The sequence below is a fragment of the Scyliorhinus torazame genome, chromosome 4 (assembly GCF_047496885.1).
Source record: "Scyliorhinus torazame isolate Kashiwa2021f chromosome 4, sScyTor2.1, whole genome shotgun sequence".
Lineage (NCBI taxonomy): Eukaryota > Metazoa > Chordata > Chondrichthyes > Carcharhiniformes > Scyliorhinidae > Scyliorhinus > Scyliorhinus torazame.
In genome coordinates, this window is record NC_092710.1 from 318,596,766 (window position 1) to 318,611,202 (window position 14,437).

At 45.8% G+C, this 14,437-nt stretch overlaps 2 protein-coding genes across 6 annotated transcripts in view; one reads left to right on the plus strand and one right to left on the minus strand.

Annotated features, from left to right (window-relative positions):
* babam2 (BRISC and BRCA1 A complex member 2) overlaps positions 1-14,437 on the minus strand; it is a 374,337-nt gene that overhangs the window by 121,769 nt on the left and 238,131 nt on the right. The window lies entirely within an intron of this gene.
* Positions 5,227-14,437, plus strand: part of LOC140411107 (uncharacterized) — a 32,006-nt gene continuing 22,795 nt past the window's right edge. For both annotated transcript variants that reach the window (XM_072500151.1, XM_072500152.1), the window contains exon 1: positions 5,227-5,326. In XM_072500151.1, coding sequence (XP_072356252.1) covers positions 5,295-5,326 — 32 coding nt within the window. In that variant the 5' untranslated portion in view covers positions 5,227-5,294. The remainder of the gene's footprint in view (positions 5,327-14,437) is intronic.

Sequence of the window (14,437 nt, forward strand, 5' to 3'; positions counted from 1 at the left end):
GGATCGATAACCGTGTTAAAGTGTCCCCCTCCCCCCCACACCCACTTATCTGCCACAATTCTTCCAGCCTCAAATGACACCCGCATGCTGATCAATATCGCTACCCCCCTGGTCTTTGAGTCCAGGCCAGAGTTAAACACCTGACCAACCCACCCCTTTCTCAATCTCGTCTGATCAATAATCTTTAGATATGTCTCCTGAAGCATTGCTACGTCTGCCTTCAGCCCCTTTAAATGCTCGAAAACGCGAGCCCTTTTGACCGGCCCATTCAAACCCCTCACATTCCACGTAATCAGCATGGATGGGTGCTGCCCCCACCCCCCCCCCCCCCCTCCCCCTCCCCCCCATCCCACTGCCGACTAGCCATAACCTTTTTTTGGCCAGCCCAGAGCCCGTGCCCCCCCGCTTCCCCGAGCTCCCCCACATGCAGCAACCGCCCCCGACTTCCCTTTTGTTCCCCTGTCAGCGAAGCAGCCACCCCCTCCCCCCCTCCCCCCCATAACAGCCCCCAAAACCTAATCCCCCAGGTCAAGTACCATCCTTAGCACATGTGCACCCCCCAGCACGCTTCCGAGAGTCAGCTGACCCATGCTGACCCTGACAGCCCCCCGCCCTTGGTACCAAACAGTCTGGCTCCCTATTGTTTGAACCTCTCTCCCGACGTGCATAAACCATTTAAAAACATCGCAGTCCCCAGTAAGTAAACAACCTCAAGTAAAATAAATTAATATAAACCAATGCAGAAACAATCTCTTGAAACCAGACCCAACCTCCCACAGAATAGCACCAACCTTGGGGGCCCCCTTCCCCCCTCCGCATCCAATCTCTGCAAGAACAAAGCACTCTCAAACCACCACCCCAGCCCAATACTTAACCCAGAACCACATAAAGTCTTATTTGAGCCGATACAAAAACTACAAACCACCGCCACATAACTCCTTCAAGACTTAAGTGTCCTTTAAAACACTTCCAACTTATTTTCCTTGATAAAAGACCATACATCGTCCGGTGCCTCAAAGTAAAAGTGACGGTCTTCGTGCGTAACCAACAAACTCGCTGGATACAGCATCCTGACTTTCACCCCCTTCTTGAAGAGGATCGCCTTCACCCGGTTAAACTCAGCACGTCTCTTGGCCAGCTCCGCTCCCAGGTCCTGGTAGATGCGCACCTCGCTGTTCTCCCATCTGCTGCTCCGTTCCTTCTTGGCCCACCGCAAGTCAAGTTCTTTGTCCGAAAACCGGTGGAAACGCAACATCATGACCCTCAGCGGGTCATTCGCCTTAGGCTTCCTTGTGTCCACTTCCAGGGGCCGAGAAAACGCCCCGGGCCCTATCAGCGTCTCCAGCATGCTCGCCACATATGCTCCCGCATTCGACCCCTCAATTCCTTCAGGGAGGCCAACGATCCTGAAGTTCTGCCTCCTGGACCTGTTCTCCAGGTCCACCAATTTTTCCTGCATTCTCTTGTGGCGCTCATCCAACACCTCCACCTTATGGTCCAGCACGTTAGATAGTCCTCCTGGCTGGACAACTTCAGCTCAATTTCTTGTATCGCTTTCCCTTGGGCCGCCTGATTCAAAACCACTTGATTGATGATTAATTGTTTAATTGTCCACCACTGAACATGCAGGGCTGCAGATATTTGATCTGATCCATTGGTTGTGGGTTCTGTGTCCTCTGTGTATTGCATGCTGCTTCCACTGTTTAGATTTCACATCTTCCTGAGTTATAGTTTCACCGGGTTGAAATCTCATATTTAGATTTGACTTTTGCTACTCCTGGCATGCTCTCCTGCACTTGTCATTGAACCAGGGTTGATCCCCTGGCTCGATAGTATTGGTAATATTAGGCACATGCTAAGTACAATTCTGCTGTAGTTGATTGCCAGTTTTGTGCTTCTAGATTTGTTTTGAATCTATCGCATTTAGCCCAGTGGTAATGTCACACAAGACAATGACTGGGATTCTCCATTCTGGAGCCGAAGTGCTCCCTCCAGCGGAGACTGCGTCCCGCTGGCGTTAGGAATGTCATCGGGGAGGGTTTCACATGGTTTGACTAGGCAGACATGTACATCGCACTGAACATGCCGGTTTCTCGGTTCTCTCTGGGGTCGAGCTGCCATTTTGAATGGGTACCCCATTCCCAGCTTCCAGGCACAGGCACCTACCCCACACATTGCAAATGTTGAACTCGCCTCCCCCCCGCCCAAACTGACAAGGGTAGCACACCCCTAATCAAGCATGGGCATCCTCCCCGCTTCCCACTACAGGAATTACGGGTCCATAAGACATAGGAGCAGAATTAGGCCACTCGGCCCATTGAGTCTGCGCCGCCATTCAATCATGGCTGATATTTTTCTCATCCCCATTCTCCTGCCTACTCCCCATAATCCCTGATCCTCTTACTAATCAAGAACCTATCTAACTCAGTCTTAAAGACACTCAATGATTTGGCCAGCGTCCCTCACCACGCATGCATGAGGGTGACGACCCCCTCAGCCTGCCCCCCCTTCAGCCACCATCCTCCAGCCCCCCTCTTCGGTCCACGCCCTCTGGCATGCCAATGGTGCACTGCTCCTGGTACTGACACCCTGGAAGTGACTCCTCGCCTAGTGCAATGGATCCCGAGTGGTGCCAAACGGATCATCCCATTGCTCATTGCCTCTCTGCCGTTGCCAGGCTGCAGAGGAAGGTCTCTCAAGGATCAGGATCATGGGGGTTGACCCTGGGTGAGAACCCCTACCCCCACCCCCTCATCCTGAAGATCATTCTTGGAAGTAAAGTGAATATAAACATTGCAGTTAGGATCAATGGAGGGTACTTTAGATGCATTCAAGTGAGAATGGAAAGATAAATAAACAACCTCCTGGCAGCTGTGTTTACACAATTAAGCTGTCAATCAAAGGCAAGTTGAAGGTACTGCGCTGTGAAATTGAATGAATGCTTGCATTTCAAAGGATCTTGGTTTGTTGATTGATTTGATTTAGTCACGTGTACCGAGGTAGTGAAAAGTATCATTCTGCGTACAGTCTAGACAGATCGTACCATACATGAAAAAACATAGGACACACGTAAATACACAATGTAAAGGTTTGAGATAGTTAGAATTAAATTTTAAACGATTAGTTCGGTTATAAGAGATCTTAAGACCATAAGATCCAGCAGAGGGCAGTAGAGCGGAGCTGCTGATTGGCTGTTGCGGGGAAATTTGCATACGTCCGTTGTGCTCACACTAACTTGAAGGTGTACCTGAGCAAGAGACCCTAGCTGTTCAAGTGAAGACAAGCATCCAGCAGAGGGCAGTGGAGCGGAGCTGCTGATTGGCTGTTGCGGGGAAATTTGCATATGTCCGTTGTGCTCATCCTAACTTGAAGGTGTACCTGAGCAAGAGACCTTAGCTGTTCAAGTGAAGACAAGCATCCAGCAGAGGGCAGTACAGTGGAGCTGCTGATTGGCTGTTGTGGGGGAAATTTGCAAACGTCCGTTGTGCTCACGCTAACTTGCTGGTGGTTTGTGGAGGAGCTGTTGTCAAGTGACACTTAAACCCGAAACACTTCTTCAATGTTTCCCTCCCTACCCCCTCCTCTAACCAAAAAAAACCCCAACCGCTGTAAAGATCAAGAGGAAGGTTCGAGGGCAGGTAGAAGTAGAAAGAAGTTGAACCGTGACGTGACAGCCTGCAGGTAAGGGATTGGCCGGTGACTGATAAGTAGTTGTTCTTTTATTTTCCCTCAGGTGTTATCATGCGGGGCGCAGAGGTTGCTGAGTGAGTGACTACTGAGATGGGGAGTGAATAACAGGTAAGCTCTTCTTCCTTTTCCTTTTGTTATCTAGAGGAGATGGCAGGGAAGGTAGTGCAATGTTCCTCCTGCAGAATGTTTGAGGTGAGGGACGCTGTCAGTGTCCCTGCTGATTTCATCTGTGAGAAGGGCACCCATCTCCAGCTCCTCAGAAACCGCACCAGGGAAGTGGAGCTGGAGCTGGATGAACTTCGGATCATTCGGGAGGCAGAGGTGGTCATAGATAGAAGCTTCAGGGATGTAGTTACTCCGAAGAATAAAGATAGATGGGTGACGGTGAGAGGGGCTGGGAGGAACAGTCAGTACAGGGATCCCCTGTGGTCGTTCCCCTTAGTAACAAGTATACCGCTTTGTATACTGTTGGGGGGACGACTTACCAGGGGTAAGCCATGGGGTTTTCAAGTCTCTGGCACAGAGTCTGTCCTTGTTGCTCAGAAGGGAAGGGGGAAGAGGAGTAGAGCATTAGTCATTGGAGACTCCATAGTTAGGGGAATAGATAGGAGATTCTGTGGGAACAAGAGAGACTCGCGATTGGTGTGTTGCCTCCCAGGTGCCAGGGTGCGTGATGTCTCGGATCGTGTTTTCGGGATTCATAAGGGGGAGGGGGAGCAGCCCCAAGTCGTGGTCCACATTGGTACCAACAACATAGGTAGGAGAAGGGATAGGGATGTAAGGCAGGAATTCAGGGAGCTAGGGTGGAAACTTAGATCTAGGACAAACAGAGTTATTATCTCTGGGTTGTTACCCGTGCCACGTGATAGAGACGAGGAATAGGGAGAGAGAGGAGTTGAACACGTGGCTACAGGGATGGTGCAGGTGGGAGGGTTTCAGATTTCTGGATAATTGGGGCTCATTCTGGGGTCGGTGGGACCTCTACAAACGGGATGGTCTACACCTGGACCAGAGGGGTACCAATATCCTAGGGGGGAAATTTGCTAATGCTCTTCGGGAGGGTTTAAACTAGTTCAGCAGGGGCTTGGGAACCTGAATTGTAGCTCCAGTATACAGGAGGTTGAGAGTAGAGAGGTCATGAGTAAGGTTTCAAAGTTGCAGGAGTGTACCGGCAGGCAGGAAGGTGGTTTAAAGTGTGTCTTCTTCAATGCCAGGAGCATCCGGAATAAGGTGGGTGAACTTGCGGCATGGGTTGGTACCTGGGACTTCGATGTTGTGGCCATTTCGGAGACATGGATAGAGCAGGGACAGGAATGGTTGTCACCGTTCTGGGTTTGTCCTGCCAGTGGGGCAGGACACACTCACACACATGACAATGAAGGAATCTGGGTCATTAACCCGAAGGTATGATTTGGAAGGATGACTATGTCAGGCTGTTGTTCGACTCTGTGGGAGAGCTGTGGGAGAATTTTGCAGTGGTTAGAGTATGTCTTTGTTTTCCTGTCTGTTCGGATTTATTCTCTTTTGACTGTCTCTAGAAGTTTGGTACAACTGATTAGCTTGTTTAGACATTCAGAGGACAGTTCAGAATCCACCATGTTGCTATGGACCTGGATTCATATGTCGACCAGACCAGGTAAGGATTGCAGATTTCCTTCCCTCATGAACAAAGGCATTTTTATGACAATTCTGTTGTACTTTCATCGTCATCATTATTGAGGCCAACGTTGGCTCCAACATCACCTCAATAAAATATTATTTTCAAATTCCTCCAAGGTCTTGACCCCCGCCCCCCCCCCCCCCCCCCCCCCCCTCCCTCCCCTCCCCTCCCGGGCTATGTAATTTTCTCCAGCTTGGCAATCCTCTTGAGATAGCGGCGTTTCTCTAATTCTGATTTATTGAGGACCCCTGATTTTATCTGCTCCACCTTTGCCTTAAATTCTGGAAATCCCTCCCTAAATCTTTCTACCTCTCTTTTCTCTTTTAGACACTCTTTAAAATCTCCCTCTTTGACCAAGCTTTTGGTCATCTGCCCTAATCTCTCCTTATGTGGCTCTGCCATTTTACTTAATGATGATTTTGTAAAGCACCATAGGATGTTTTGTTACATTAATGGCTGGCTTAGGGACAAATATTGGCAAGGACACCGGGGATAATTTTCTTGCTCTTTTTGAAATTATGCCATTGGGTCTTCTATGTCCACCTAAAAGGGCAGATGTGGGTTTGTTTTAATATCTTATCTGAAAGTCAGGACTTCCAACAGTGTAGTGTAGTGTTCCCCCAGCACTACACAAGAATGTCAGCCTAGATTTTCTGCTCAGGTTTCTGGAGTGGTAGTTCAACCCACAACTTTCTGACAAAGAGGCAAGAATCCTACAAAGTGAGCAACAGCTGAGACACAGTAAGCCAAAGCCAAATAATTATCTGTAGAACATAGTTCGCTAATTTATTTTACATTCTATAAAACTAGAAAAATGTTGATAAGGTAGCTATAAATGTCCAGGGACTAAATTACAAAGCATGTACTGACTATAGCATGATGGGTTCATAGTTGTGGCAATGAGACAGGGATGTGTATCATGATGTAATAGCGACAGCAGCAATCATGTACTTGAGATTCTGGAGAGAATATCGAACAGTCTGTACACGAGAGATGTACTTACCTAGAATCTTACCATGTATATAGTGTAAATAAAGTAGTTTGAAGTAACCTACCCAAGTCACTCATAAGCAGAGGAAACCTTCCCAGTGAAAATTAGGCCACAAGATAACCCACAAAACAAGGTGCCAGCAATGGCGACTGAAATCTAACAAAATTATTTTGTGCCCTCAACCCACAGTGAGCAATCAGAGGAAGAATCAGGAGACTTACTTTGATGACAGGCTGAATCAGTACCAATGTCAGCACCATTTGAGCAGTCACTTACTTTTTCGGAGCCGTTCATAAACCTCAAAGGTCCACAACAGTCCACTGTTAGGATTTGTGGGGAAACACTTCCTGAGGTATCAAGTAAGGTCAGGTTTGCATGCCAAAAAGTAGATGCACCTGGTTAGTTTATTTCCTCTGTGCAGTCGGGGCTGTTGCCGATGATGCATTATTGACACAGGGAGTAGGAGAGACATCTGCAGACTTTGAAATTGTCCTAAATGCGTTTGATGCATATTTCAGCCCAAAACAGAACCTTGTAATTGATTGAGGAGTTCAATACAATAGACAGGCTGAAATTGGGCAGCAAAATTGGGCTATAATCCGTCGAGATACCGAGGCCTTGGACGAGTCTGTTAGTTGAGTATGCCCAAAGGCACCCACTGTGCCCATTTGAAAGCCCTCCAAAATGGGCAAAAGGGCAGGAAACCTACTGCAGCCACATTGGGGTGCTTAAACTGTGGAGCTAAAAGGCAGCACAGAAGGCAAGACTATCAGCTGGTGGGGCAGTGTGTTTCTGATGTGGGGACGCAAGACACTTCGAGCAGTTTTGTAAATCTAATAATTTGATTAAAGAAGGTGAGAGAATGTCTATGAAACACAAACAATTCAAGAAATTGCAAATAAGGAAGAAGTGAGATTACAGAGTTCATGAAAGAAATAAAGAATCATGAAAAATACTTTTGGTCCATCATTTTGGAAGTTAAAGGCTTTAAAACTCACTTCAAACTTGACGCTGGAGTTGGCAGTACAATACTGGCTGATTTTTTGGTACGACTCAAAACATTATGTTTCCTGCATCAAACATTAGATTGCAAGATCCAGATGGTACAAATCTTCAAGCAAAAAGTCAGATAACCATTACTCTTCGCCACAAGTAATGACAGATTGTTAAAACCCTCTACAATCAAAGCATACCTTTACTGAATGGAAACAACTGGGCATTCTGGAAATAGTAGATGGATACCTACAGCAGGACAGCTCAATACCATTCATGGAGGAATTTTCAAAGTCAGGAGCAGAACCAATGGATTTTAATTCAACAGCAGCTGATGAGGTTTATTCATCGAGTGGTGGTTCATTCTCCAATACAGAAATACCATCCACTGGAACTTATTGTAGATCTCTCGTTTCCTTTTGAAGATACGTCTGCAGAGTGCAGAAACAGAAGGAACTGCAGCAGATGATGACCATCCGAGAGAGGCTATTTCTTGAAGAAAGTTATGAGAAAGAAGTTGTTGTAGCAGTAAGTGATCCAATGGAAGATATGGCCCTAGTGACTGGTACACTATTTGAATCTACTGCTAAAAACATATGAAGTCTGTTTTCTTTGTGAAGTCAGCTGTGTTTGCTGTCGAAGAGGAGAGTTTGCACCTTTGTCTCACCGAACCCACCAATGAGATGCATTGTATATTGTTGGCTGACCAGAGAAGAGCTGTCAAGGAGAACTAAATGTTTATTTCTATAGTGGGTCACACTGCCAGAGAGTTGTAGAGCCTATTAGCTTGGGACGGCCACACTTTAATCTCGTCAGAAAATCTTCCTTTGGCGAAGGATGTCCATGAGTGCAACTTGGGAACAGTAGGCCATTCAGCCCTTTGTGCCTGTCCCACCATTTAATAAGATCATGGCTGATCTGTGATATACCATATACCTGCCTGTGACCCATATCCCTGCCTTTGACCCCTATCCCTTAATAGCTTTGCTTAACAAAACTCTTATCTCAGATTTAAAAATAACAACTGTTCTAGCTTCAACTGCTATTCGAGGGAAAGAGTTCGAAATTCTACCATCCTTTGAGTGAAGAAGTTCTTCTTAATATCTCTCCTGACGGTTTAGCCCTAATTTTTAGACTATGCCCCTTATATTTAGAATCTCCAACCGGTGGAAACAGTTTATGTTTACCTGCCCTGTCTTTCCCTGTAATATCTTGAATACTTTGATCAAATCACCCAGAATCTACTAAATTCCAGCAAAAACAAGTCCAATTTGAGTAATCACGCCTCGTAACATAACCCCTGTAATCCAGATATAATTTTTTGTAAACCTACGTTGCACTCCCTCCAAGGCCAAAATATCCTTCCTAAAGTGTAGTGCCCAGAACTGCTCACAGTACTCCAAGTGGGATCTAACCAGGGTTTTGTACAGCTGCAGCATAACTCCTTTATATTCCAGTCCTCTAGATATAAAGGCTAGCATTCCATTAGACTTTTGATTATTTTTGATCCTGGCATTTTAAGGACCTCTGCACCTGTACATCAAGGTCTCTTTGGACATCCACTATACCTAACCTCTTTTCATTTAGAAAGTACTCTGCTCAATCCTTTTTTGGTCCAAAATGGATAATCTCACACTGTTTATATGAAATTCCATCTGCCATAATTTTGCCCATTCACCCAGTCTATCAAATCTCCTTGTAATCTTTCTGATATCATCTAGGTTGCCTACAATCCCACCTACTGTATCATCCGCAAATTTGGATATATGACTTTCTGTGCCATCATCCAAGTCATTAATAACAGTGTGAATATTTTAGGCCTCAACATAGATCCCAGTGGTACACCACCAATCATCTCCTGCCAATTAGAGCAATTACACATTATTCCCACTCTTTGTCGCCTGCCACTCAACCAATTTCCGAACCATGTCAATAATTTGCCATCAACTCTGTGGGCTTCTGCTTTAATAATCTAATAATAATCTTTTATTATTGTCACAAGTAGGCTTACACCAACATTGCAAAGAAGTCACTGTGAAAATCCACACTCCGGCACCTGTTCAGGTACATTGAGGGGGAATTCAGAATGTCCAATTCACCTAACAGCACACCTTTCGGGAATTTTAGTTAACAGTCTCTTGTGTGGGACTTCACCAAATGCATTCTGGAAGTCCCTATAAATGGCATCCATAAACATTGCCCTGTCCACTACCTTAGTTGCCTCTTCAAAAAATTCAATAAGATGTCAGGCATGACCTTCCCTTCACAAATCCATGCTGGTTCTTCCTAATCGACCAAAGTTTTTCCAAGATGTTCAATTACCCCATCCTTCATTATAGACCCCAGCAATTTCCCCACCACAGATGGTTAGGCTAACTGGTCTGTAATTCCCTGGTTTCCCCTTTCACCCTTCTTAAAAAGTGGAGTGACGTGTAATTTTCCAATCCAGAGGGACTACTCCTGAATCTCGGGAACTCTGGAAGTTAGGGCATCTACAATGTGCTCCCCTACTTCCTGTAACACCGTCGGATGGAAACCATCAGATCCTGGGGATCTGTCACACTTTATTTCCATTAATTTCCTAGTTAGTGAAGTTGCATTTACGTTAAGTGTATTAGGTCCCTGTTCTTTATCGACTATTAGTTTTTCCGAAATTTCGGCATGTCATCCTCCTTTTCAACTGTAATTTTGGCGGCAAAGTAATTAGATCGTCAGAGTCATACAGCACAGAAACAGGCCCTTCGGCCCACCATGTCTATGCCGACCATCAATACCAATCTATTCTAATCCCATTTCCAGCATTTGGTCCAAACTGTTCAACATGCTTTGTGACCGTTTGCTGGTCTTTGTATCTCTCCTATTCATCTGGATCTGTGTTATTTCTTGCATTTTTGAAAGCCCTTTCTTTCAATTTTATGCTGGCCCTAACCTCTTTAGTTGTCTATGGCTGCTGTTTTTGTGAAGCAGAGCCATTTCCTCTTCGGGGTATATATACTTGTTCTGTATCTCATTAAATGTTTCTTTAAATATTCTCCACAGATCTTCAGTTGTTTGATCTATTAACAGATCTTCCCAGTTTACTGTGGACAGTCTCAGTCTCATCCCGTTAAAGTCAGCCTTACCCAAGTCTAAAATTCTAGTGTCTGAAACATGCTTTTCATTTTCGAACTCTACACTGAATTCAATCATATTATGATCACTATTTGATAAATGTTCGCACACAGTTAGGCTACTAATTAACTTGGGGTCAAGACTCAACTAGATCTAATATTGCCTTTCACGTTGATGCATCCAGAACATACTGCAGCAGGAAACTATCCTGGACACATTCCAGAAATTCACTACCTTTCTGACAGGTGCTTGTCTACCTCTCCCAATCTGTGTGTAAGTTAAAATCCCACATTTTTACTACTCTGCCTTTATTACACACTTGTCTAATTTCTGCCCTTATACAATCTAGCACCTCAGAACTGTTATCAGAGGCTTGATACACAACACACATTACAGATTTACAGCATGGTTTTATACAAGGGAGATCATGTCTCTCTAATTTAAATTTTTTTTGAGGAGGTGACAAAAATGATTAATGAGGGAAGGGCTGTGGGTGTTGTCTGCATGGACTTTAGTAAAGCATTTGAGAAGGTCCCTGAAGGCAGTCTGGTGCAAAAGATTAAATCACAAGGGGTCAGGGGTGAACTAGTTGGATAGATTCAGAACTGGCTTGGCCATGGAAGACAGAGGGTAGCAGTGGAAGTGTGTTTTTCTGAATGGAGGTCTGTAACGAGTGGTGTTCCGCAGGGTTCAGTATTGGGACCTCTGCTCGTTGTAATATATATAAATAGCTTGGAAGAAAATGTAGCGAGTCTGATTAGCAAGTTTGCGGATGATACTAAGATTGCTGGAGTTGCGGATAGTGATGAAGATTGTCAGAGAAAGGCTACAAAATTGGGCGGAGAAATGGCAGATGGAATTTAACCCAGACAAATACACGGTGATGCATTTTTGTAGATCCAATTCAGATGGGAGCTATAAAATAAATGGCAGAACCATCAGGAGCATAGAGACACAGAGATCTGGGTGTGCAGGTCCACAGATCCTTAAAAGTGGCAGAACAGGTGGAAATGGTGGTAAAGAAAGCATATGGCATGCTTGCCTTCATAGGACAGGGTATAGAGTATAAATGTTTGAAAATTATGTTACAGTTATATAGAACATTGGTTAGGCCACATTTGGAATACTGTGTCCAATTCTGGTCACCGCATTACCAGAAGGATGTGGAGGCTTTGGCGAGAGTACAGAAAAGGTTTTCCAGGATGTTGCCTGGTATGGAGAGTATTAGCTATGAGAAGAGATTGAATAAACTGGGATTGTTCTCCCTAGAGAGACAGAGGCTGAGGGGCGACCTAATCGAAGTTTGTAAAATTATTAGGGGTATAGATAGGGTGAACAGTTGGAGGCTTTTTCCCAGGGCGGAACAGAAAATTACAAGGAGGCACAAGATCAAGGTGAGGGGGAATAGGTTCAGTGCAGGGGAAGTTTTTTTACACAGAGGATGGTGGTGGTCTGGAATGCACTGCCAAGTGAGGTTGTTGAGGCAGATACGTTAGCGATCTTTAAGACTTACCTGGATAGGCACATGAATAGACGGGGTATAGAAGGATACAGGCGGTTGATCTAGATAGGACACATGATCGGCACAGGCTTGGAGGGCCGAAGGGCCTGTTCCTGTACTGTATTGTTCTTTGTTCTATTTAGATTCTATTTTGTTCCTCAGTTCCACCCATATGGTCTCCACTGGGTGCTTTCTCCTCATTATATCCTCCCTCACTTGAAGTGACAGTATTTCTATATCAGTAAGGCTACTCCACCCCCTCTGCCATCTACCCTGTCCTTTCTGTTAACTTTATAACTGGGTATATTTAGTTCCCTGTCCCGACCATCCTGCAGTCATGTCTCTGTAATAGCAGCTATATCATAATCCTCAACTTGCATTTGCGCCTGCAGCTCATCAAGTTGATTCCTTACACGCCATATATTTGCATATAAAACTCTTAATTGGGCTACTCTCCTGACCTGTCCCTCAGCACTGATTTCTTTGTTTATTATTTTTCACTTTTGATTTAACCAGTATGCTTCTTGTAGTTTTGCCATTCACTGCAGTTCCTGAAGTTAGCTGCCTAACTATTCCTTTGCAGATAGATGATTTGCCGTTGAGGAGGGTAACAAGGGATTTTAGGTACCTAGGGATCCAGATGGCCAGGAACTGGGGAACCTTGCATAAGCTTAATTTAGTAAGATTGGTGGAGCAGATGTAAGAGGACTTTAGGAGATGGGACATGGTGCCCCTGTCACTGGCGGGTAGGGTGCAGGCGGTTAAAATGGTGGTCCTTCCGCGGTTTCTTTTTGTGTTCCAGTGCCTCCCTGTGATGATTACAAAGGCCTTTTTCAAGAAAGTGGATAAGAGCATTATGAGTTTTGTGTGGGCTGGGAAGACCCCAAGAGTGAAGAGGGGGTTCCTGCAGCGTAGTCGGGATAGGGGGGGACTGGCACTGCCGAGTTTAAGTGACTATTATTGGGCCGCCAACATATCAATGGTATGCAAGTGGATGGGGGAAGGGGAGGGAGCGGCGTGGAAAAGACTAGAGATGGCATCCTGTAGGGGAACCAGCCTAAAAGCATTAGCGACGGCGCCTTTACCGTTCTCCCCGAAGAAATACACCACAAGCTCAGTGGTGGTGGCAACACTGAAAATTTGGGGGCAGTGGAGACGACTTAAGGGAGTGACGGGTGCCTCGGTGAGGTCCCCGATAAGGAACAACAACAGGTTCGTCCCGGGGAAGATAGATGGGGGATTTAAAGCTTGGGCAGAGAGCAGGGATTGTGAAATTGAAGGATTTGTTCCTAGGCGGGACGTTTGCGAGTCTGGGAGCACTGACAGAAAAATATGGGTTGCCACCGGGGAATGCATTTCGATATATGCAACTGAGGGCTTTTGCGAGGCAACAGGTGAGGGAATTTCCGCGGCTCCCGGCGCAAGAGATTCAGGACAGAGTGATTTTGGGGGCATGGGTGGGGGATAGTAGGGTGTCAGATATATACAGAGAAATGAGAGACGAGGGGGAGACGATGGTGGAGGAGCTGAAGGGAAATGGGAAGAGGAGCTAGGGGAAGAGATTGAGGAGGGGCTGTGGGCAGATGCCTTAAGTAGGGTAAACTCTTCGTCCTCATGCGCCAGGCTCAGCCTGATACAATTCAAGGTTCTACATAGGGCGCACATGACTGGAGCAAGGTTAAGTAGTTTTGGAGTGGAGGATAGGTGCGGGGGATGCGCGGGAAGCCCAGCGAACCACACCCACATGTTTTGGTCATGCCCGGTACTGCATGGGTTCTGGGTGGGGGTGGCGAATGTGCTTACAAGGGTGATGGGGGTCCGGGTCGAGCCAAGCTGGGGGTTGGCGATATTTGGGGTTGCGGACGAGCCGGGAGTGCAGGAGGCGAGCGAGGCTGATGTTTTAGCCTGCGTCCCTAGTAGCCCGGCGAAGGATATTACTTATGTGGAAAGAAGCTAAACCCCCAGGCGTGGAGGCCTGGATAAACGACATGGCGGGTTTTATAAAATTGGAGCGGATAAAATACGCACTAAGAGGTTCGGCTCAAGGGTTCACCAGGCGGTGGCAACCGTTCCTCGACTATCTCGCAGAACGATAAGGGAAATGGGAAAGGTAGCAGCAGCAACCCAGGGGGGAGGGGGGGATGGGGAGGGAGGGGAGGGCCCATCCGGGCCCTCAGGGGTTTTGTACAGGTGTTTGTATATGAGTTATTTATATTGGTTTTTGTGACTTTATTATTTTGGATATTGGCTAGTTTTTATTTTTGTTGCAGGCAGTTGCCGTCTAGTTAATATATTATTCTTTAAAAAAAACGGTCATCATCATTATTTATATTGTTTTAAAGTTGCAAAAGGGAAAATTTTGTACTGTCTTTGTTTGACCGAAAAATTTGAATAAAAAATATTTTTAAAAAAACTATTTCTTTGCAGTCACACTGCAGACGCAGTGACCAAATCTATAGAGCTTCTACAGCTGAAGAATCCTATACAAGAG